The following is a 20,371-nucleotide window of genomic DNA, read 5'->3' on the forward strand; positions in this document are numbered from 1 at the left end:
CATGCCAAACCAGCAGCAAAAAAAATAAAATTGGATTTTTTTTTGCCCTCCATAGGTTCAAAAAAGGGTAACAAGGGAAAAAAGAAACGAGTATCGAACCAAAAGACTAGGGTTCGCTGTCGAAATATTTCCGACCCGCCGAGGCAAATAGAAAGATGAAGACAGGCTGATACGACAGCACACACCAAGCAATGGTGATACGGATTCCTGCTTCGATGCCCGGCGCCACAATTTGCCTCATGAAGAGCCAGACCCAGAGCCAGAGCCACGTTGAAACAGTCGAGGCCACCTATAGGGGAAGTGCATAACCTAAGGATCGGCTCCCAAAAGGTCTCGCCGATTAGTACGGAGTACCGGGGGGATGATCGAATGCTCCCCGAATCGAGCCGGAACAATATTTGTGCCGGACAGAAAGAGGCGAAATATTCCTTGCAGAACTTTGTTTCTGCAGGTTTGCTTCCGTCAAACAAGAGCAAAGGAAATCAAAAAAAGAAAAGAAAAGAAAAAAGACAAAAAGAACGGACTGGAGATTTGCTCTCTCCGGCAAAAGTCCAAACACGCACGTAGCCGTACTGGAAGGAACATGGATCGGTGGTTGTGAAGCAAGCGGTCCAGCCATCTAAGGCATAGAATTTCGTCAGTCTTCTTCGTCTTGCGCGCGCATGCGCGGGGGTCTAGGGGGGTGCGCGAAGACTGAGCAAAGAAAAGAGATTCTGGGGCAAGAATGGGGCCGGAGGACCGAGTCGATACATCCTTGTCAGGCCTGCTGTCCCACCAAGCAAGATCGTGTGCTGTCAGGGAGAGAAGGCGGGTAAAAAGAGAAGAGTCGACGTGACCTTGACGTGGCGTCAATGCCAGGGCGAAGTGGATTGGGTCTCGTTGACGGGCAATCAATGCAGTATGCGGGATGGCAGGATTGCATGCGTTTGGCCCGTCCGCAACAGGTGAGACACCGTGTTCGATGCACTTGGCGGCGGACCCTCGCAGTGTTGGCAGTCGGAGCCAGTCGTGAAGCGAAAGGGGGGCGCTTCGAAAGGCCATCTTTCTCTCAATCTTTTCGAGTGTTATCCAATCTATCACCCGGTGTCACTCTGTAACTTCCCGATCAGCGTGAGCCGTCCAAACCACCAAGATGGGGAAAGCGAGTGGGAAGAGGCGTTAGTGACAATCAAATAGAGAAAAATAAATAAAATAAAACAGAATTGGGACTCAGAAGGCAACGAGGAAACAAAGCCCTAGTCTCTGTTAGATGCCCCGAGTCCGAGATGTTTCGGATCTGCCTGGGGGTGGTGGAAGACAAAAGACGGTATACTCCCCCGAGGAGTTCCTACCAGCATGGATAGACCCTGTCAATCGAGGCCGTACGAGGTATGAACCCGGTGAGAAAAGAGGAGATATTATGAAACTTGACAGGTGAGAAAGAAGCATAGGAAAAGAAAGGGGAAGAGAAGGTGATACTCCCATGACCCAACGAAGCCCTAAAAAGGAACACGACAACATAAAAACAAAAATGGTATGCTTCTCTTCAAAAAGAATTCAAATAAATCTCATTATTAAACACAGACACACTGATATAGTTACAAAGTTTCCAACCGTAAATTCGTTTGACCAGTTTCATTAAGGCCAATGGGGAGGTTAGAGCAAAGGGGGTAGGGGGAGAGAGTGAGAGAAATCATTGAAGAGTCGCTCGTCTCCAGTCATTAAGTTCGTTGCATCCATATTCAAAACTCTACCACAGCCAGGCACACTCGCGCATGGATGAACAGTGTGCATCACCAGGCGGCCGGAATCCTTCCATCTAGGTCGTGCCATCTGCTACTAGGTCACGAATGGCCCATCGCCAGTGGGTTTCACGATCCTCACGGTCAGAGCCCACCCAACTGTCAACTTTACGCTTCCATTTCTCTTCTTCGGCCCGTTGGCGCCGAATAAACTCCGGCCCGACATCGAACTCTTCGGTGATAGGCCCTTCATCGGAGGATTCACCCGCACTTGGTTCATCGCCGGTGGTGGTGAGGTTCAATTCATTCGCGGTCATGGAGGTACGTCCAACGACCTTATCTTCCAAGTCATCCAACCCTGCAAAGACATCATCTTCGTCATCGGGAACAGGATCCTTGGACTTGGCTCGAAGCCAGCACATACGATGGGGGTCAAAAACCATACCCCCAACAGTCTGCACATTTTGCATGGCTCCCACATTGGTAATGAGAGCCGGGGCAGGTTTTGGCGATCTTGACGCTACAGAATTATCAAACTCCTGCACAAGATTTTCATTTCCTTCCCAGCGGTACGTGCTTGGGTTGTACCGCATACCTCGCACGGCTAGATGCAAATGGCATGAGTTTCGCTGAGCAACCGTCATCAAGGGTTTGTGACTTACACTTTGATTCTTGGACACCGGATCCCATAGGCTTGATTAGATGAGGTTTGGTCGTAATTTTAGTTTCGGATTTATGCTTTCGGCTTCGAACAGACGCCGCATTTGGAGATAGTCGGGTGATGGGTTGAGGTTTCCAGTTAGAGTTGAAGGATGATAGCGGGGCTGCATCCCGGCTCCTCGTATTCATGGAAGCTATACGTTGTTCCCTCGCATTGCGAGATGCATTTGTATCACGGGCAAATCTGGGTATCGAGGTCAGGGGTTTGGAGGTTGAGGGGGGGTGTGGAGAGCTGGCGAGGTGATTCGACAGGGGGTGTATTGCGGCTCTGGCTGAGTTTGGCTCGCACAGATCGAGGTGCACCGCGGCCGACGGGATTCTTGGTATATTTGCTTTCAGTGGTTTGAGAAGTTGGCAGGTCATCAAAGGATTCCAACTCAGTACCGTCTCCAAAATTCCGTCGTTTTGTCGGCCGGGTGAGTGTACGCTTTCCAGATGGAGAGATGGTATCCGTACTAGTCTCACCCAGACTCAGCCGGTGACCATCTGAGCGAGTTGAGCGTGATAGCCGAGAAAAGGTGCTTTGTGGACTGAGTAGATCGCCGGAGCCATCTGAGTTTGTACGTCGAGAGGGTCTGTAGCTCTTTACGCTGGCATGGTGAGATTGCCGGTCAGAAGCACCAGCAGGAATAAATGGCGCTTGTGGCCTGCGACTCGACGGCCTGCCATCATTGGCAGTGGCACGCTCAACTGGTGTTTTTGGTCTACCGAACGATGTTCGGATATACGCATCCGAGTGAGAAGGTGATCGTTGCGAAGGCTGTCCTGATTCTGCATTCTTGAGACCGCGAATTGATGGCAAAGATCTCTTAGTTCGGAGAGTACGACCAGGTGTGGCCGCGGTAGCAGCTGGAGCAGGCTCCCTTGAAGGCCGCTGCGCCATAAGCCTCCTGCTTGAAGTGGCTGGCGTTGGGGAGGTTGAAGGAGTACCATTGGCTGGAAGACTTGACACTGATGACTGTGCTGAGTGGCCAAGTCTTGACTGGGATCTCTTGAACTTGGACAAAGGTGCACCACTCTCAGAAACAGTTTCGAGATGAGTGGAATGGGTTCTGTCATGACCAGAGAGACGTGGGATTCGCGTACGCGGCGAAGATCCTGATCCCGATCCAGACCCAGTTGAATTGGTGAAGGTCAGAGTTGTTGAGGGACGGCGTGTTGGGCTCGCCGGCCATTCCGTCTTGCATTTGACATTAGGATTCAATGCTAATTTGCCCGAGGAGAATGCCTTGCCGCTATCAACTTCGATCCCGCTGAAAAAGTCATCCGCATCGGATTGTTGCGAGAGTCTTTGAGTCTCCTCTGGCTTAGTGAAGTCTTCCGTAGCCTGCATCTCCTGGCGCCTTTTAAGAGATGCGGTAAAGTCAAGTGGCCCTTCAGGAAACAGGATGCCATCGAGGCCATCATCCTCGCTCTCTCCCGTCAGACAACTCGAGACACTGGGACTCGCGATGGATATGGATGAGCTCGGAGCAGAGCGGCCATCTCTCGTGGTGCCCCCGACTCGTACACCAATACTACCCTCGGACCATTCCAAATCGAATTCCTCAAGAGTTGGACTGGAAACACCAGTATGCTGTTTGCGATGCGACAATTGAAGAGGTTGGTTGTTTGGGGGTAGTTCAATATCAAAATCGAAATCATCTGCCTCCTCTTGATCCTTGAAGGTGCTTGTGGTGTTCGAACCACCCATAGCTTTCTTTGGCGGAGATCGAGGAACTGGGGGTTTGATGGTTGGTACAATCTGGTTGATAGGACTGTCGTTCTCATCTTGATATCGCTCCAGGCCCGTAAAAGCCGATTGTAGACGGGTGGAGATATCTTCATGCCAAGGCGACGATGCTGTGGTCTTGATAGGGCTCGTGGCTGCCGAGCTTATCTGTCGTAGACTTTCCGGGAAGGAGGTATCTTGCGGAGTTCTCAGTTGAAGAACCGTATCAGGATCTGGCAGTTCCACATCTTCAGACCAATCATCCACAAATGTTCGTTTTGGTTTTCGATTATTTAAACGTTTGATCGCACCCCCTATCAGAGCTGAACTGGGGATATCTGCTGGGATCGGGATACCAGCGTGTTTCGCAGACGCAAGCGCTTCTTCTTTCGAGAATTCGTCATTATCTTGTAGAAAGACCTGCCAGTCTTCATCGCCAGCATTAGAATCCAGGTCCGAGCGCGCAGACCGACGGGAGGAGATCGAATCACGGTGTCCGGAGGGCCGAAATGAGGAGTTGGTTATGGAACCGGTGCTTGATGCAGCGCGGAACTGAATTCCCTCGTTGAATTGGAGATCTCCGTCATCATCCCAGCATTCAATTGTTTCCTCCATCTCAGGTCGTATCTGGGATCCCAGTGACTCCATGTTTGGAGCACGGGCTTGGAGAGAGGAGGGGAGGCGGGAGAAACGATATTCATAAAACAGTTTAGCGTGTCACTAAAGTCGACGATCAAGTCGCAGATCTGGAAGTTTGCGAGGAAAACACTAGGTGAAAGGTGGAAGAATAGAGCGTCATTCCGTGTCGATTGGCAAGCTCAGGCTTCTTTTTCGGTAGGGTAGGAGGGAAAGGAGATCGAAATTATAGGCGAGCACACTGAGATTGAGTGAATGGGGGTGGTGGGACTGCTGGTGGATGTTGGTGAATAGGGAGAGCAGAACCCAAGTAGACACAGTGTCTCACATATACACAATCTCTCTCCCTTACTCTCTTCAGAACGAGTCTGACCTTCGGCGTGGATATGATGAAAGGGGGAGAGGAGAGAGTGTGAGAGAGAGAGGAAGAGAAGAGTAATCGAGGTGTGGCTGGACTGACTCGTGGGAAGGAGGAACGTGCTTAGTGTCCACGGTGGAGTAGACTATTAGTTAGGGGGGGTAGTCCAGGTTACGAAGAATTAAGTGGAATGGCATTATAAATTAGAGGAACATTATCTTGTATTTAGTTTATATTATTTATTAAAAAAAAAATAGAACATATAAAATAAAATAAATGGTATAATTAGAAACAGGAGAAGTTGATGTTTATTTCCTGTGGTACATAAAACGGGTCTGCCGGGGGGAACTTTTGTACTCCTGTCAACCTCCTCCAACTGGAACTGCCCAACATGATATCTGCCCAGGTCCTTCGTTTTGATAGATCCGATGAAAAGGACTCTTTCGTATTGGTGAATTTAGTCAATAATCGATCTGATGAATCTGATGACTCGCTCGATTTGACCTTGATGGCAACAGAGGGCGAGGGTGCCTATACTGCCTCAGGTAAGCCTATCCACTCATGAGTCAATCAGATACAGCTCGGTGTTTTAACCATGAGACAGTCAAACAAGCAAATTTGAAAGATCTAAGATCCAAGAGCTATCAAGGCTCAGAGGAGGAATGGTTTCAGATCATCCGTTTCATCCTGGGTCAATCGATCACTGGGGACGAACCAGCCTTGTCATCGGGACTTGAGGCCACAGCTACCGTGAAAGAATCGGAAGAGGACGGAGAGATCATCATTACCATACGTAAAAGGGTACAAGACATCACAGTACGTTACAAAACAACAGACTACTCATATCTATTCATGAGTTCGTACACGTCTAACATCCCCTCAGCAAAGACTTGGAGCAATCGTCCTGAAACAAGGCGATGAAACAATCGAGCTTTTCGAATGGGCAGGCACAGCAGCCGCAAGAACCGGAACCCTAGAAAAACAGGTCACCAGTCTAACCAATCGATATCAAGAAGCAGAAGATAAAGTTCAAACACTAAACCAGCAACTGGAAGATCTCCTCCAAGCAAAAATCCAACAAGAGAACCAAATGATGTCAAACTTCACCCAACTCCTGAACGAAAAGAAACTGAAGATTCGCAATCAACAACGTCTCTTAGCATCTTCCAACGCAGATCCAGCCAAACGTAAGACTATCCACTTCAACCATTTTAGAAGCACAAAAAAAAAAAACTAAAATCAACCCAGTCTCAGAAATACAAGCCTCATTCATAAAACCCGAAGACAACGACTCAACACGTCCAAGTAAACGTAGTTACAACAGCGACACAGAAGACTCAGAAGGCTTCGAACCAATGGAAATTGACAACAGAAAACCCAGCAAAGAATCAAATGATTCGGACGAAGAAATCGAAGATCATCAATCTACACCTCCTCATGACGGTAACACAACAACAGACGACGAATCCGAAGAAGAACCAGTCCAAAGAACGGATTTCAAGCGTCCTTCTCCAAAGGAAGAGGCACCACCTCCTAGACGTGAATTACCATTTACGCGCCGGGGCCCTGCAGCAGCGAAATCGAAACCTACGCCTCAACCGACTGGTGAGGAAACTGGGGGAGAGACGGATGATGATGAGCTTTGATATGGATGTCGATAGGTTCAAGAGAGAGGAATGAATTTCGTAAATTGCGTTGTGGATTGATCTTGTATTCACGTAGTTATGAATATAAGCACTAGTTGGTAACCATAATACTATGTTATGGATACACTAGACAGCATACTACGAATCCAACAGAAAATACTACCCTCTAGCCAGCCCATTTCCATAGATATCAAAATACACCAACTAATTTAGGAAAAGTAGCTGATTTCCGTAACGGATAGAGATTTTGTTGGCCTCAATCTTTTTATGTACAAGTCAACCCCGACCGATTATTCCCTGGTAACACCGGGGAAACGGGAGAATTTTCGAAGGAGGTCAACCCCCAAAGAACCGGATGTAACGGTATTCAAGTTGATGGAGAGAAAACAGATGGGAAAATGGAAAAGTGGGAAAAAAAAGGAGAACGGTACATCAAAGGGAAGTATAAGATGATACAAATGACAACGCCTGCAACCATTAGAGAGAAAACACAGAATCAATCGTCAAGCTTGCGCCTGGATAGATCATGGGATTCAGCCGTAGAGCGCCTGGGGAGACATCTCTCCGGCGGCCATGAAGTTGGTCTCAGGGTTGCCAGAAGCCTTAGCGGCCGAGCAACGAGCCATAGTGGGGGAGCTGAAGAATGATATTAGCATTGAGCTTGGTAATGAAGTGACAGAGCAATCGAGATACTAACCTTCTCGAGATAGAATCAGTAAAGAAGAAGTCCTCAATGACCTTCTTGAAGGGAGAGTTGGTTGTTGAGGCACCCTTGTTCTGGTCAGCAAGCTGCACCTTGCTCAGAGCGCTGAGCGAAGTGGGCTCGACGACATCGTAGCGGCGCATAACAGGGCTAATCTCCTCCATGCGGTCACGGAGAGCCTCGATATCGTCATAGGGAAGAGGAACGCCAAGGAACTCGCTGGCGGCACGAAGAATCTTCCAGTCGTCACGAGCGGCACCGGGCAGAGAGGTGGCGGCACGGGTAACCTGAACACGACCCTCAGTGTTGATGTAGGTTCCGGACTTCTCGGTGTATGCGGCACCAGGGAGCACAACATCTGCAAGCTGGGCACCCCGGTCACCGTGGTGACCCTGGTAGACGACGAACGCATCCTTGGGGATCTCGCTCTGGGAGATCTCATCGGCACCCAGCAACCACATCATCTTAGGGGTGGTCTGAGCAACTTCGGGGCTAGGGGCAGTGAAGCCAACCTCGTAGGCACCAGCCCGGGAGGCAGCACGCTGCAGGACGTTGTAGCCTTGCCACTCGGGAGTGTTGAAGTTGCTAGCGTGCTTCTCAACGAAGCTGCCGACAGCCTCGAAGATGGCCTTAGCATTGGGGTGCTCAGCAGCAGCAGAGCCAACCACGATCATGGGGCGCTCAGCACCAGCAAGCTTCTTGCCAAACTCACCAGACAGAGCAGCCTTGAGGGCGGAGACATCGGCACCAAGGTTCTCATAGTCGAAGGTGCTCTCGAACTCCTCACCAACAAGACCGATCTCCAGGTCAGAGCGAAGGTACTGCTTGCGAATGCGGGCGTTCAGGACGGAGGCCTCGTGGCGAGGGTTGGTAGCGACGAGAAGAATGGCGTCAGCCTCCTCAATACCGTAGATCTTGGAGTTGAACAGGTAGTTGGAGCGAACGTCGATACCGTGAGCAATAGGATCGCTGCCACCGGGCTGGTCAAGGGCAAGGTTGTCGGAGCCAAGCTTGTTAGCCATGTCCTTCATGGCAACAAGTGACTCGGCGTCAACAAGGTGTCCGGCAACAGCCTTGAACTCATTGGGCTGCAGCTGAAGCTTCTGCTGGGTAGAGGAGATCTCGACGAGAGCCTGCTCCCAGGTAGCGGGGACGAACTTGCCCTCGCGGCGGATGAGGGGGTGGTGAGACGCTGAGTCTTCAGACCGTCACAAGCAAATCGAGACTTGTCGTTGATCCATTCCTCGTTGATGTCATCGTTCAGACGGGGAGTGATACGCATCACCTCCATGCCACGACTGTCGATGCGGATGTTGGAGCCAAGGGCGTCGAGAACATCAATTGACTCGGTGTGCTTCAGTTCCCAGGGACGAGCACGGAAGGCGTATGGCTTGGAAGTCAGGGCACCGACGGGGCAGAGATCGATAACGTTGCCGGACATTTCAGAGTTGAGGTTCTGCTCCAGATAAGTTCCAATCTGCATGTCGTTTCCACGGCCGGTGGTTCCCAGCTCGGGAGCGCCGGCAACGTCGTTCATGAAACGCACGCAACGGGTGCAGTGAATGCAACGGTTCATGGAAGTCTTGACCAAGGGACCAATGTTCTTGTCCTCCACGGCACGCTTGCCACCGGTCTCGTGGAATCGGCCACGGTCAGCACCGTAACGCATAGACTGGTCTTGAAGATCACACTCTCCACCCTGATCACAAATGGGGCAGTCGAGGGGGTGGTTGGCGAGAAGGAATTCCATGACACCCTCACGAGCCTTGTGTACCAATGGTGAGCCGGTCTTAACAACCATTCCAGGCTGAACGGGCCAGGCACAAGAGGCCACGGGCTTGGGGGCCTTCTCAACTTCGACGAGACACATACGACCTAAGGGTTTCAGTTAGCATCTATTCTTTCCCTCGCCCGAGGGCCATAGACTGCAACATACAGTTTCCAGCAATCAACAGCTTCCTTTACGCGGAATAATGTTAGTGAAAAAAAAAAGGATTATATCATCGGAGGGAAGGGTTTCGCGGTAACGTACTCGTGGTAGCAGTATCTAAATTCGAATGTTAGTACTGGAAAGAATATCGTTGGTGAGAATTGATAATAGGATCGCATTCATACCTGGGGATTGTTGCGCCTGCCTTCTCGCAAGCCTGGATAAGAGCCGAACCGGCTATGACGGAGTTTGAGTACTTTTCCAATGTGCGGTATCTGAGGAACCCTTACCTTCAACTGACACCTTCTTTCCGTCTGTATCATATTGTCAGCCAATCTTGATTTCAATCATCAATTGATGTCGGGATGCGTACCAATGGTGAGTTCAACCTCGGCGGCGCGAGGGGCGGTCGTCGCGAAGGTCCGGGTCCGGGGGACCCGGAGAGACCGGGCGGCCGCACGGAACAACTGCGGCCGCATGATTGCGAAGAGATATATGAGAAGGGGAGGGGGGAGGGGTTTGGGGAGATGGGGTGGACGAGGGGGAACGGGGAAGAAGGAGCTGTTGTTCAGAGTCGGATTCTGCTTGGGTTACCTAATTGCTGACCATTGCCCGGATGACTAACCCAAATTCGCAAATGGACGGTCTCTGATTGGTTGATGGCTTCGGCTATCCGGAATAACTATTTCACCGGTCTCGAAGACAAAAACTCGCGGCCCCTTAGAAACCTTTTCTGGAAATCATCTCATTTCACGGGCATGATTTATTGTAGGATGCAGGCGTCTCACCGTCCCTGTTTCCTCTGCAGCATTGTCCCAAGAACAGACTTTGCGCCGAACTGGAGCTGTCAAGGGTTTATCCATGAGGTATCCCTATTATGACAATGTTCTTTACCGACGGTAGCTACATATCGCTTTCCTTCCCGCCAAGTGATGCGTCGGACGAAGAAAAAACAAAGATAGAACAAAATAAAAATAAAACAAATACCTTGGAACACTATTTTTTCTACAGTTGCTATAGGAATACAAGTAACAATTGATCGCTTGAGTCTTAGATTGGGATCATATACATCCTACATACCCCAGTTCCTGTTGATGTTGGGGCCGGCATGACAAAAACAGTACGGTGGTTCAACACATATCCCGGAAAGTCATCAGCATAAAAAGTTCACACAACGCCCATGATATATAGAGATATATAATACACCATCATTTTCTTCGCCTTGGTCATCGTAGGAAATGAGAAATTCTATTTTATGTCGCGGTCGGAGCATCGGTGGGTTGCCACGTCGATTCTTGTTTGGTGCCAGGAAGCCAAGTTCGGGATACACTGGCACCACGAGCTCGTACACGTCCGGGACCATCTTCCTTCTTGGAATTGTTGAGGTTGTTGCCGGAAGTCTCGAAAGAGCGTCCAGCAGGGAAGGCATAGCCATTGGAATCCCATGGTTTGCTCGAGTGTCGAACATTCATGGGGAGGATGGCTTCTCGCGCGCGAAAATGATCGGCATTTGCTCGCTGGTCTGCCACGTCGTCATGGCTGTTGCGGTCGTACAGATAGAGTCCCACGAAAGTAAGACCGATTCCGACGGCTTGTATCGGGGTTGTGGAACTTCCAAACCACACAATCGCTACAACGATAACGAAGACGCGTTTGACTAGTGATGCAACAGAGTAGGACACCGGGGATACCATCGATAAAAGCACGAAAGCCAAGATGTTCTGCGCAAAATGAGAGACGCCGTTGAAAACAAACTCAATCATGAGCGCGCCGTGGTCCAACGATCCCTTCTTTCCAGAGAGATCGATTGATCCGTCCTTCACAAAGTCGGATACCAAAGGATACCCCTCACTGACAAACCAGATGGGTAAAGTCAGGAAAAACGCCAGCCCTGAGCAATAGCAAAGCAGGTTCAGCTTGTCTAACTTTCGTCGAGCTGGATTCTGAGTATCGTTCTCGGCTCTTTCAGCTTCATTGAACAATTTTTTCGAGAAGATATTTTGTGAGACAAAAACCAAAGCAGCACCGAAAGCGTACAGAATGCCAAAGAAATTGGTTGATACACCGGTAGAGCACGCAAGCATGACTCCGGCTGTAAGAGGTATCAACGACAAGTAGGTAGCCCTGGCATAACGGATTCGGAAGAGTACCCGGTAGGCGAGAACAGTGAACAATGGTGAAAGTCCTTTGATGGTGTGAACCAAAGAAACGGGGATTTGAGAGGTAGCCATTGAACTCAGGATATGGCCAGCAAGTTGGAAAATGGCGAGGGGCAGAGCGGTCGAGATGACTTCGCGCGATGGGTACCGGATACCATGTTTGAGGACCGGGATGGTTTGCTTCAGTCGCGGGAACAATGATGAGAGATAGACCAGCAGTAGACACCAGACTGATACAAAGGCGAATTGGATTATGGTTAAGGTGATCGGCATTGGCAGGGCGTTCAAGATGGATTTGGAGGACGTGTTCGTGAGAGCGGAGGTAAAGTACCAAATAACACACAAGGTCTGGAATATGGATCAGCCGTGTCACCCTAAATCAATAGACCCTCTTCTTGTAAACTATAGAAAGAGACATACCACTAGTCGATATGAGACGGGAGCCCGGAGTGCCTCGGCCAGCTCTTGCGCATTGGCACTCACGCTGCCGTTGCGTGTTCGGATAGTTGAGATGGCTTCGCTGATACTTTTCCGCGGTCGATGTTTTGAATTCCTCAGCGCCCCATTGGCATGATCCCGTGAGTAAAATGATGATTTCCGAGGTTCCCAATTCTCACTCGGCGCATATTTCACAGAAGCGCTGGTGTTAGCCCGGCCGAGTTCCCCCACGCTGTCAAGAGATTCTTCGTAAGGCGGAAATTTGTCGACCGGGCTGCTTATTGGACCCGCAGAGGTAGTATTATTGGGTATTTGCAACTCTGGTTGTCGCATAGATGACCGGCGTCCATGGCCGGTCACGGTCGTTGTAGCCATTGTGGCCCCGTCAAGCCTAAAATCCGGGGGTTCTATTCTTAGACAAAAGTTAGCTCTCCAACTTCACAAGTATATCTGTATGAAATCTTCCGACTTACTCAGAATCAATTCAATTCTGGTGGAAAGAGAAAGTGAAGGGCGCGTGGAGTGTTGGCAGGGGAAGGAAAGTCTTTCCCTTGAGGTGACGTTGGCCCAGAACAGCGAAGTGAGCGCAACTAGTCCGGCGATGACGAATCACCTGCAAATGAGCGTCAAGGGCGAATCAAACACAGAAATCAGGAATTAAATCATTCACAAAATACAGTAAATTGCGATAATGATCCCTGTCCGCATAAAATCGGGAAAAAAAAGCAGTAAAGGAAAAAGGGGGGAGGGGGAAAACACGACGACTGGGCCCCAGACGTGTGGTCCATGGGTGATTTGCGCTGCTCCCGCCACTGCCTTATGTAATCCACGGAAGTGGCCGAGAAATTGACATCGATCTATATCCAATATCAACAACAATCCACATCCTGGTTCAAAGTAAGGGGCATTTCTATTTTTGAGCTGTGATGAAGTTGAACATTAGGATATACTGATACTCTGTCAGTCATGCATCTATAGTCTAAATGATCAATCCGATCGGGTGATTTGTAGTTCATAAGATGCAACTTGAGATCTACCAGACAACATGCCAATCCATGGGTGATCACATATCCACACTTCGTAATTGCCAGAAGTAACTACTCTTATGTACGTCGTAAAGGTTACCACTAAGTCCGATTCCTATCAAAACGGCTAAATGGAACTGGAGAATTTCTCGGGTAATACAGCTGGGCTGGATGACCATATACGTACATATATAACGTAATTCACGGGCGAGTCGGCCACACGGGCGAGTCGGCCACCCAACTACACCTACTATTTTTGATTTATATATATAACCAACAAAACGCAATTAAATTAATAGCTACTGCTTTGGGCATCTATTTATCTTATGCCCTATCACTCCACATCCACTGCATCTTGGTGGCGCCCGAATTCGGTGCGTGCTGGCCTGGTTTGCGATCTCTGTGGAGACTGAAGCTTCAGCTTCAACGGGATATTGGCTGGCCTGTATCAACGCACGCGCCTCTATAGCATTTAGGGCTGTGTCATGGGGTATTTGACGTTTCGATCTCGATCGCTTTTGCTTTTTTCTTGCATTTGCAGCACGTAGGGCCCGATTCTCCTCGGCTAAAAGCACTGCACTGTGCATCGCCATATGACAGCCCTTAATCAGTTGATCAATCGCTGCTTTTGTGGGTGTAGGAGGGCTTTGCGATCGATATTTAAGTAGTGTCTTGACCGAGGAAGCCTGCCGACGTAGCTGTTTTGCGTTGTGTGGTGTTATAGGTATAAAGTCGGCTGAAGAATTGCTTCCGCGGGTAGGAGGGGGTGTTGGTGTTTTGACATAGATATTGATCTTTGCAAGCACAGAAATAGGATCAAAAGGTATTAATCCTGTAGCTTTAAAGCTATTTTGTATCGAGATATCTTTAAATGCTCTAATACGGGCATCTGGATATGCTGCAAGAAAGTCAAGTTTATCGATATGACTGATACCTTTCCGCATAAGATCTTCCACAAGTCCACCATATGCACGTTTCAGAGAAGCAAAACAGCCAACATCAAGTGGTTGAAGCAAATGTGATGAATGCGCAGGCATACAAATCGATATAATATTATGCTCTTTGCAAATCTGGTCGAATTGAGCTGTTAAATGACTGCCATGACCATCAAGAATAAGTAGTCTATATTTGCCCTTTGACCGACCATAAATATATGGAATAAAATGATTTTTTAGCCAATTAAGACTAATATCATCAGTAGTCCATCCATTTTTGCTTTTGTCGATTTTCCAGCCATCTGGAAGATCATTAAACCATGATTCGATAAAGACTTTGCCTTTAAAGATAATATATGGAGGAAGCGCCCATCCTTGAGCACAGATTGATTCAATCACAGTCACCCATTCACGATTTCCTGGTTGTAGCATTGATCTCTTTCCACAATATTCCGCACGAGTGATGACCTTCGCAGTTGCGGTGAGACCCATTGCGAAGCCTGTCTCATCAAAATTGAAGATATCTTCATCGGCGATACCGTATTGGACTATCACGCGTTGTACACTATCGAACCACTCCCGAATCACGGTCGGATCCTCGCATTGTGCTCTCTGATAGTCATATCGACGGCTAAACCGACTCGCAATCATATCTTTATGACGTTTAATAAAGGTTGAGACCCAGTTAATACCGACAGTCGGAGAAGGGATTGTTCCACGGCTTGCAAGTAGCAAATTGGCCATATCTTTAGCCATACTTGGCCGGGGGGGATTTCCACGTAGATCCATAGACAATATCCATTCAATAAGCGATTCTTCTTCATATTGGGTCAATTTATGACTATTTGCGCGTGCTTCATGTCGAAATTGATAACCGCGTAGTCGATCCTGGAGAGTAGCGCGTGGCACATCAAAGCAGCGTGCAGCTTCACGAATAGAGGAGATTTCCTTATTTTTTATAGCTTTGACAGCTAATAGGATTCTACCCTCTTGTTCGACAGATTTTTGAGCCTTTTGAGATCGAATTGGTGGCATGGCAAGTGGTTGAAGGTAGTAGAAGATTAAATGGGGACGCGACCGCGTTAGGTGGCCGACTCGCCCGTGTGGCCGACTCGCCCGTGAATTACGTTATGTGACATCCACCCCCATAACATATGTCCACTACGCTCAATCAAAGGGTCATACTTCACAATGTAGTTAATTTAGGAGATTCTAATCTGACATTGACACCTTTTTTATTCCAGGAATAGCAGCACAGCTCGAATAATCTTACATCTTGAATGGCCAGCCTGTAAACCTGAGTCGGATATAAACGGGGGAGAGTTGAACCCTTGTACGCCATGGAGCGTATCATTCCTTTCTCAAGCTAGAGTATATCGTGATTTACACATATTTTCCCCCTCTTCTAATATTGGCTATCAATTGTCTTTTCGTTATTCCCCCCTATTAGAAATACACTGGGTTTTGGTAATCGATGCTCTTTTATACAGGTAGGGTACCGGATCTATATCTACACTCCCAAGGTACGTAGTCTACTTATTTACTGCAAGAATGGCGTAGATAAAAGCCTGCTTTGTAATATTTAATAGGACCAGTCATGCCTTCCCTATTTGAAGAAGTACTTTCTGTCAAATTTCACTCTCTGCGCTCCGCAGTTGCTTCTACTGTTTCTCCTCCCAAGTTTCTTCCGTCTGTTTTCTTTTGCCCTCCTCACCTGCTCTCCTGGTATTCATCCACCTTAGCGTTTTCTCTTTCCACCAAGCTTGAACAACACTGCAAAGTGTCTGGCTTCTAAATACGACCTTTTTCATATATTAGTGCAATCCTCGATCGTCTTTCACTATCTAGCTGTTTTTGTCCGAGTTGCTCGGTGGCCATGATGGTCTCTACTCTCAGCGCTCCACCCAACCTTGGCCGCGTTGGCAAGGAAGGGAAATTCATCTCCGCTGATGTTGGCATGCGAGCCGTATCCATTGGAAGCGAGTCTTCGGTAAGTGACATGACAGAGACTATACGCCTACTCTATTACGTATTCTGACCCAAATTCACAGAGTCATCAGCATTCGACCAGTCGTCACGTCTCCTCCGAGATACCCCAGGGACCGAAGCTGACGTTTACCCCAGTCTCAGGTGGAGAGGGTCTAGAAACTCCCTCAAGCAAGGTTTGTTTTTGTTTCAACTCCTGTGATGAAGCACTGGGAGGTCTGACAGCCCTAGAAGCAGAAGTTGGGGCACGTGAAGATCGGACTTCTGGCTAGCCAGCCCTCTCCACTAGAAAGGATCCTGGCAAAGCTTGCACCTCAAGGTCTTTCTGGATCAGTTACAGATGCAGAATGCTCTACTGGTAGTTCACATCTCGGCCCGCGGAACGAGGCGCTTCCCTCTGTGGCCCCAACGGACGCTACCGATACATACAACATATCAGACGAAAGGTCAACGGAGCTTCTAAGACTCAAACAGGAGCTTATCGCTGCGAACTCCAAGATCGCTTCGCAGGAGCAAGAACTGGCCCAAACACGCGTCATCAACCATACGCTTGATCAAGCTCTCGGCCCTCCATCCGAAGCTGATTTTGGTGGTCGTGATGTTACGGATCAGACCATTAGTCACCTGCAAAGCGCTTTTAATGCTTCAAACCCTGCTTTCGGACAGTTCCAAGATACCTGGAGCCCTCAGGATGACTCACAGTCCGAAATTTCTGATCCCCTCTCAAATAGTGCTTACAATCGTGCTCGTGGAATCTGGTCCCAATCAGGTGCACCGGTATTAAGTGCACCAGGAAGTGAGCTAACTTTCGAAAAGCCTTATGGCGAGGCCCAGCACGCAGCAAATCACTCAGGACAGATTCCTGCCCAGACCTGGAATGGCTCAACTGCGTTCTCGTTTTATACCCCGGGGACCATTCCATCACAGCTGGGCTCCCCAGGCAATCCGCATGGTTTTTGCTCACGCCTCCAAAGAGAGCAGCCTCGGTATGCTCAGACATCAATGCATATTCAAAACCCCGTACCCAATCGATATTTTGCTCAGACAAACCAGGCTGGGGCTCTATTCCCGCCCCCAGCCAACTCTTGGTCCAGCTTCACATCCGAGTCAATAGGAGAACAGACCACTAAATCCCCAATTTCTTCCTCAGCCAGGTCATCTAGCGTGATTCCATCGGTTGGTCTATTACAGTTCGCCTATCACGCACGCCAACCAGGAACTGCATTATCCCCAACAGCTTCAGAATTTACCACTACCAGCTCTGAGATGAATCCTTGGCCGATTCCATCTGTTAGTGTTTTCTTGCTAGTTTTGCGAACTGCAGAAGCTGTATTGAACTAACAAATTTCGTTTTAGACCAGTGGGAGCTCAACTCAAACATATATGTCGCCTCTCGAGCCTCTCAATTACAGGCGCCTCCTCGATAAGAATGTGTCGTGTGATTGGAAGTATATTGTTGACAAAATTGTCTGCAGTAATGACCAACAAGCGTCCATATTCCTACAGCAGAAGCTTAAAGTCGGAACAGCGGATCAAAAGTTCGATATTATTGAGGCTATTGTAAGCCAGGCCTACCCCTTAATGATCAATCGATTCGGGAACTTTCTCATTCAACGTTGCTTCGAGCATGGCACTCCTGACCAGGTTGTGTCTATTGCCAATGCAATCCGAGGTAACACACTCACACTGAGTATGGATCCATTCGGCTGTCATGTCATTCAAAAGGCCTTTGACTGCGTGCCAGAGGAGTATAAAGCAATGATGGTGCATGAGCTCCTACGAAGAATCCCAGAAACGGTAATTCACCGCTATGCTTGCCACGTTTGGCAGAAGCTCTTTGAGCTCCGCTGGACCAGCAATCCCCCTCAGATCATGGCTAAGGTCAATGAGGCACTCCGGGGAATGTGGCATGAAGTTGCTTTGGGCGAAACAGGCAGTTTGGTGGTGCAAAATATCTTTGAGAATTGCGTGGAGGAAGAGAAGGTAATGAGCCCCTATCTAGCCCATATCCATCTTCTGCGAACGGAGCCGAAATGAAGCTGACAACCAGCAGCGACCCGCAATTGAAGAGGTATTAGGCGAAATCGATGTACTCGCTCATGGCCAATTCGGAAATTGGTGCATCCAACATATCTGCGAGCACGGCGCTCCACCTGATAAGAGCCGGGCTACCGAGCATGTTCTCCACTGCGCTGTGGAATACAGCATGGATCAGTTCGCATCTAAAATTGTCGAGAAATGCCTCAAGATCGGAGGAACAGAATTTCTGGATCATTATCTCACTCGGGTTTGTACGGGCCGGACCGATCGACCTCGTATGCCATTGATCGATAGTGAGTTTGTCTATTGTCCATCTGAAGTCGTTAGACCAATTCTTTGATGATCAGAACTAATTGATAAAAAGTTGCCGGTGATCAGTACGGGAACTACTTGATCCAATGGATACTAATGAATTCCGCGCCTCATCAACGAGAACTGGTAGCCGGTCACATTCGGTATGTTTTTTTTACTATAGCCGCCAGTCCCAAGCAATGACTGACTCCCCTTAACAGCAAACATATGGTTTCCCTTCGCGGATCAAAGTTCGGATCTCGTGTTGCAATGCTATGTTGTAACCCATCCCATACCACTCGGCCAGGTCCTGGAACAGGCATGCAAATTGGCCGCTTCAATCAATTCAACGAGGATCGATTTTCTTCTACGGGCCACAGTGGAAGCCGATATAGTCGCGGAGGCCAGTGGAGTCCAGGCTATGGGCCATACCGCTAGACCGACGACACTACTGCCTCAAAGCTGCCCAGTGACCTATTTACTCGCCAAAAATATCGATGATGACTGTGCAGCCTTTGCGCTTCGCCTAAGAACAGAAATACAGTACAAAAGCGAATCGAAGAGCAAAAGCAAAGCAAGAAAACGAAAATTTCTAAAAAAAAAGCAATGGTATCAAACCACAAACTATCGTACTTTACTTGTTATTTCCCAGCCAGAATGCTTTTACCTCCTGCAAACCGACTTCCTACAGGATCACCAGCAAAAGACATGCCCCATCAAAGATTTGTGATTCCGTTATTCGCCTGACTATCTCATCCAATTCAATCTCGATAGCTAATCCTGCCTGCCGATCTATTCATTTGGCGTGCTCACTACGCCTGACTTGGTCACTCTAGCGTCTTACGAGAGGGTATTTCAAGTGATAGGCATCGCCTGAAATACCAATACCCTCTCTCCCTTTCGGGACAACAATCTGCCAAATAAGGTGACTTCTATCTCTGCATACGAAACAACTACTCAATATCAGTTCTGCCGGAGCTTTGGTTGACTAAGATGGTTGAGGTGTTATTCCTATACTTTATCTGTCTTCAGTGGTGCTACAGTTATTGGAACTCGCTGGAGTCGCCTCTACCTATTTCAGATCATTCGACACTTGTTGTCTATTAGTATAAATATTTTATCCAGCCATGGATATCGGTCGGTGTCTTACATCAGTTACATCAGGCCACCATCTTTATAAATAACAGCTCTATTCATCTTTTGATCTTTTCCCAAGTCTGATCCTCGCATGCTAATCCCAGTACCACACAAGAACGGGTATTTCTTAAAAAAAATCATTGAATCTCAAACAGCACTAGCTGGAGATTCATCCGCGTTCGGAGGCGCATCGTCCTTTTCCCAAGGCTTTCGTCGCCGAGGCTTTTCACTAGCAAGATCGTGGCCTTCCAAGACAGTATCCGGAATCTCCTGTATTCCCGGAATTGGTTGCCCAGTCGTAATGAGCTCGACGATATGCGCAAAGGAAGAGGGATATGCAGGTTCAGAAGAAGTAGCCGAACCACCGACAGGAGGATTTGACGCCGACGTTTCTTCCTGTGCGGTTGAAGGCGAATTTAACCAAGATTTATAGGCCGTGAAATTGACGGGTGGCGTGATATTTTCTTTTCTGAAGACAATTAGTATTGACAAGAATTACTCAAAGCTGTATCCTGAAACGAGAAAATGGACGTAGAGAGATACCGTGAGAAGAAAAAGCATTTCGCTTGGAGGACAAGGTCATCTTCCCGATTCATTTCCGTGTTGGAGGCGGGCGTTTCGGGATGACCCAGGATTATGGCGAGACCATTAGCGAATTCGGGATCATTTTGGAAATCATATGAGCGTAATCGCTCAAATGTATCTGTTTGCGCGTTTTGTGCCATGGTTGTTTGGGGGGAGGTAAGAATGAGATGAGATGCGATGCGATGCGGAGTTGTAAGTGTACGTGGGGCAAAGAGGAGGATAAGATGGAGCCGAGGTCCACGATAAGAACTGATACTCTTCGGAGTAGATTGAAATGCAATTTTGGTATATACATAGTACAGGTTGAACTCCCCCCCAATATCCGAATTATAAAATAAATCCTTGACGCC

The 20,371-nt window shown here is 48.4% G+C and overlaps 8 protein-coding genes across 8 annotated transcripts; 2 read left to right on the top strand and 6 right to left on the bottom strand.

Moving 5' to 3' along the window:
* Window positions 1-1,798: 1,798 nt before the first annotated feature.
* Window positions 1,799-2,570, bottom strand: N7469_008990 (uncharacterized protein; the record flags this gene model as incomplete). The annotated part of the gene is made up of 2 exons (XM_056647908.1): window positions 1,799-2,325; window positions 2,384-2,570. The coding sequence occupies 2 exons, from the start codon at window positions 2,568-2,570 to the stop codon at window positions 1,799-1,801; spliced, it is 714 nt and encodes a 237-aa protein (XP_056497673.1).
* Window positions 2,571-2,613: 43 nt separating this feature from the next.
* Window positions 2,614-4,800, bottom strand: N7469_008991 (uncharacterized protein; the record flags this gene model as incomplete). Its single annotated transcript, XM_056647909.1, has 1 exon — window positions 2,614-4,800. The coding sequence occupies one exon, from the start codon at window positions 4,798-4,800 to the stop codon at window positions 2,614-2,616; it is 2,187 nt and encodes a 728-aa protein (XP_056497674.1).
* A 737-nt stretch (window positions 4,801-5,537) lies between these two features.
* N7469_008992 (uncharacterized protein) lies at window positions 5,538-6,792 on the top strand (the record flags this gene model as incomplete). Its single annotated transcript, XM_056647910.1, has 4 exons — window positions 5,538-5,691; window positions 5,751-5,962; window positions 6,030-6,333; window positions 6,395-6,792. 4 exons carry the CDS (start codon window positions 5,538-5,540, stop codon window positions 6,790-6,792), a joined length of 1,068 nt encoding a protein of 355 aa, XP_056497675.1.
* Window positions 6,793-7,325: 533 nt separating this feature from the next.
* Window positions 7,326-9,904, bottom strand: N7469_008993 (putative NADH-ubiquinone oxidoreductase, subunit G; the record flags this gene model as incomplete). The annotated part of the gene is made up of 8 exons (XM_056647911.1): window positions 7,326-7,428; window positions 7,490-8,693; window positions 8,762-9,370; window positions 9,432-9,454; window positions 9,528-9,542; window positions 9,611-9,662; window positions 9,716-9,739; window positions 9,799-9,904. The coding sequence occupies 8 exons, from the start codon at window positions 9,902-9,904 to the stop codon at window positions 7,326-7,328; spliced, it is 2,136 nt and encodes a 711-aa protein (XP_056497676.1).
* A 774-nt stretch (window positions 9,905-10,678) lies between these two features.
* On the bottom strand, window positions 10,679-12,397 carry N7469_008994 (putative ER to Golgi transport protein (Sly41); the record flags this gene model as incomplete). The annotated part of the gene is made up of 2 exons (XM_056647912.1): window positions 10,679-11,932; window positions 12,005-12,397. 2 exons carry the CDS (start codon window positions 12,395-12,397, stop codon window positions 10,679-10,681), a joined length of 1,647 nt encoding a protein of 548 aa, XP_056497677.1.
* Window positions 12,398-13,346: 949 nt separating this feature from the next.
* Window positions 13,347-15,017, bottom strand: N7469_008995 (uncharacterized protein; the record flags this gene model as incomplete). The annotated part of the gene is made up of 1 exon (XM_056647913.1): window positions 13,347-15,017. The coding sequence occupies one exon, from the start codon at window positions 15,015-15,017 to the stop codon at window positions 13,347-13,349; it is 1,671 nt and encodes a 556-aa protein (XP_056497678.1).
* Window positions 15,018-15,861: 844 nt separating this feature from the next.
* N7469_008996 (Pumilio-family RNA binding repeat-containing protein) lies at window positions 15,862-18,737 on the top strand (the record flags this gene model as incomplete). Its single annotated transcript, XM_056647914.1, has 7 exons — window positions 15,862-15,972; window positions 16,034-16,144; window positions 16,200-17,258; window positions 17,325-17,951; window positions 18,022-18,301; window positions 18,373-18,463; window positions 18,521-18,737. 7 exons carry the CDS (start codon window positions 15,862-15,864, stop codon window positions 18,735-18,737), a joined length of 2,496 nt encoding a protein of 831 aa, XP_056497679.1.
* Window positions 18,738-19,583: 846 nt separating this feature from the next.
* On the bottom strand, window positions 19,584-20,161 carry N7469_008997 (DUF5572 domain-containing protein; the record flags this gene model as incomplete). The annotated part of the gene is made up of 2 exons (XM_056647915.1): window positions 19,584-19,905; window positions 19,980-20,161. The coding sequence occupies 2 exons, from the start codon at window positions 20,159-20,161 to the stop codon at window positions 19,584-19,586; spliced, it is 504 nt and encodes a 167-aa protein (XP_056497680.1).
* Window positions 20,162-20,371: the final 210 nt, after the last annotated feature.

The sequence above is a fragment of the Penicillium citrinum genome (assembly GCF_028827155.1).
Source record: "Penicillium citrinum strain IBT 23319 chromosome Unknown utg000008l:1.0-2707905.0:1.0-2709502.0, whole genome shotgun sequence".
NCBI lineage: Eukaryota > Fungi > Ascomycota > Eurotiomycetes > Eurotiales > Aspergillaceae > Penicillium > Penicillium citrinum.